This window comes from Calidris pugnax, unplaced genomic scaffold (assembly GCF_001431845.1).
Source record: "Calidris pugnax isolate Ruff unplaced genomic scaffold, ASM143184v1 scaffold2257, whole genome shotgun sequence".
NCBI lineage: Eukaryota > Metazoa > Chordata > Aves > Charadriiformes > Scolopacidae > Calidris > Calidris pugnax.
The window spans coordinates 7,228-10,470 of record NW_015092486.1 but is presented as its reverse complement, the minus strand read 5'-3'; the positions used below and the strand labels follow the sequence as shown (position 1 = coordinate 10,470).

At 65.4% G+C, this 3,243-nt stretch overlaps 1 protein-coding gene across 1 annotated transcript in view; it reads right to left on the bottom strand.

Moving 5' to 3' along the window:
• LOC106900498 (fascin-2-like) overlaps positions 1-2,565 on the bottom strand; it is an 8,293-nt gene extending 5,728 nt beyond the window's left edge. The window contains exon 1 of the mRNA XM_014962587.1: positions 1,743-2,565. Coding sequence (XP_014818073.1) covers positions 1,743-2,565 — 823 coding nt within the window. The remainder of the gene's footprint in view (positions 1-1,742) is intronic.
• Between the last annotated feature and the right edge of the window lie 678 nt (positions 2,566-3,243).

Genomic DNA, 3,243 nt, shown 5'->3' with positions numbered 1-3,243 from the left:
CGGGGATGGGAGGGCATTGGGGGGCACGGCCACCGCTGCCCAGGGGACCCTCGGGGACCCCCCTTATGGGGTTTGGGGGGCTGTGGTGCCATCCCCACTGTGGGCACGGCTCTGCCCAGTCCTGGGCTGCCAGGCTCAGCCTGTGCCAGGGAGGGTGCGTGCACAGGGAGCTGAGTGTGCAAACGCACACACACACATGGCTGTGCAGAGCCTGGCACCCACACGGCACCATAGAGAGTCCCGCGTGTGCCCACGGCACCGGGCACAGCCCTACATGTGTGTGCACGCAGAGCCGCGCTCGCCCTCCCCGCCCCCCCCCACCAATGGAAAAATCCTTCTGCGAACAATCGCGCTAATTGGGCTGGTTAATCTGATTGCCGCCGCGTCCATCTGGTGACGCCGTGGGGCACAGACCCCCTATTTATAGCCTTGCCCCCCACCCTCACCCGGCCCTAAGCCGCTTGGCACAGGGGCAGGCGTGTTCCCGGTGCCCGCGGGGATGGGAGGGCATTCGGGGGCACGGCCACCGCTGCCCAGGGGACCCTCGGGGACCCCCCTTATGGGGTTTGGGGGGCTGTGGTGCCATCCCCACTGTGGGCACGGCTCTGCCCAGTCCTGGGCTGCCAGGCTCAGCCTGTGCCAGGGAGGGTGCGTGCACAGGGAGCTGAGTGTGCAAACACACACACACACACGGCTGCGCAGAGCCTGGCACCCGCACGGCACCACAGAGAGTCACACGTGTGCCCACGGCACCGGGCACAGCCCTACGTGTGTGTGCACGCAGAGCTGTGCACATACAAACACACATGGGCTGCATGGAGCTGTGTACACGCGTGTGCACGCACAGCAGCATACGTGTGCAAACGTGTATGGGCTGCACACACGGATGTGTGTACCTGCAGGTACTGCATGGAGCCCTGCACACATGTACACACCCCTGCGCACACCCACAGAGCCCTGCACATCCCCACACACACCCCTACACACACCCACAGAGCCCTGTGCACACGTACACACCCCCTCACACCCCCTTCCACACCCCTGTGCACACCCATGGAGGCCTGTACACACACCCCTACACACAGACACACACACCCACACCCCTACACACACCCAAAACCCCCTTTGCACACGTGTACACACACCTCTGGGCACACCCACAGAGCAATGCTGACACACATACACCCCTAAACACCCCCTGTGGAGCCCTACACACATGCACACACACCTGTGCACGCCCACAGAGCCTTGCACACGCACTCCCACCCCCCTGTGCACACCCCCAGAGCGATGCTCACACACATACACCCCTAAACACCCCTGTGGAGCCCTACACACATGGTCACACACCTGAGCGCACCCACAGAGCCTTGCACACGCACTCCCACCCTTCTATGCACATCCACAGAGCGATGGTCACACACGTACACCCCTAAACCCCCCCCGTGGAGCCCTGTGCACATGCCTCCCACCCCCCTGTGCACACCCACAGAGCGATGCTCACAGACATACACCCCTAAACACCCCCCGTGGAGCCCTGCACACATGCACACACACCTGTGCACACCCACAGACCCCCTGCACACACACACACCCCCCCTTACACACCCCCCCGGAGCCCTGTGCAGCTCCACTAAGGCTCCCACCATGGTCCCCGTCCCCACCACCTCCCCCCTGCCATTATTGTAGGGTCTCCCTCTGCCACAGGGGTCCCGGGGGTGGGCAGGGAAGCCCCCCCTTACCCTGCCGGATGGAGACGTATCTGCCGTTGGCCGCCGTGAAGACCACCTGGGGGTGACTCTCCTCTAGGTCGAAGAGTTCATCTTTGCCCGGTTTGGAGCTCCGGCCGGATTTGAGGGTGCCGGTGGGGCCGGTGGGGGCCAGATATTTGCCATCGCAGTCTTTAAAAGCCAATTTGCCGGCTTTGAACTCCAAGGTGTAGCCGGTGCGGTCGCCGGGCTGGGGCACCAGGGTGCCATCGCAGCGCAGGTAGCGCTCGTCGGCCGTGCGCAGGCTGTACTTCTTGTCCTGGAAGCAGAGGGTGATGAGGGCGTCCACCCCCCAGGGCAGGTTGCTGTCGGTGGCGATTTCGTCTTCCTGGGGGCTGAGGTGGGCGTAGCGGCGGCGGCTGACGCTCAGCAGGTTGGCCTGGGGGTGCATGGCCAAGTGCACGGTCCAGAGCTCGCCCTCCGTCACGCTGGGGGCGAAGCAGGAGAGGCGATCCTCCCGCCCCCCGAAAAAACGCCGGTGGGGGGCCGACTGCAGCGCCCAACGCCCGTCCGACTGGGTGATGATGCTGAAGCCTTCATCCCGGCCGGGCTGCTCCGCTTCGCAACGCACCTTCCCGTCTTTATCGGCTCCCAAATATCGGCCCAGGTGGCTCTTGAGGAAGACGACGGAGCTGTCGGCTTCATCCTGCTCCAACGTCCAGATCTGCTTACGCTTCAGGCTGGGGGCCGAGGCGTTCACCTTGTAGCCGAAACTCTCGGCCGTCAGGTACCGGCTCTCGCAGTTGATCAACCCAAACTGGATCTTCAGGACCTGGTGGATCCCATTCGTTGGCATTTTCCACCCGGCGCCCGGGGGGGGCGGCTGGGGGGGCTTCCCCGGCCCCTACCGAGCCCCGGGCGTCGTGGTGGGGGGGGAACGTCTGCCCCGACCCGGTGCCGCCGCCGCACTGGTCCCGGTGGGACGGTTGTGGCACGGCGAGGCGGTGGTGGTTTGGGGAGGGTGGGCACACCGGGATGGCCCCACAGCCCGTTTAATTAGCCCCAGGTAGGATTAACGAGTCCGGAGAGATTGCGGCGGGCACCGGGGTGGCCGTAACCCGCAGCGGGGTGTTCGCCGAGACCCCGGGTGAGGGGGGCAACAGCGGCAGCCCCCCCCGAGGTGGCTCCTCGGCTGCGCCCGTCCCTCGCCGCGTCCCCGGCTCTCGCCCCGTCAAGCCGTGGGGTGGAAAACTTGGGTGGGAACCCGATCCGGGCGCGGGGCCGGCGTATCCGTTCCCCCCCCCCGGGCTAAGGTTACCGGCCCCTCTGATTCAGCAGCGGGTCACCTCCAGCCCCGCCGCCCCCCAGCCAGCCCCTAAGCGCCTTACCAATTAGCCAGGCATTTTGATTAGCTTAAACCTTTTATCCTGCTTTGGGGCCCTTGGCCTCCATCTGTCCTGCGCTCCCAAATCCCTCTTGCTGTAGATCGGGGTCACAGCCTGTCCCCCCCCCTTCTCCGGCCCCCTCTCCCCTT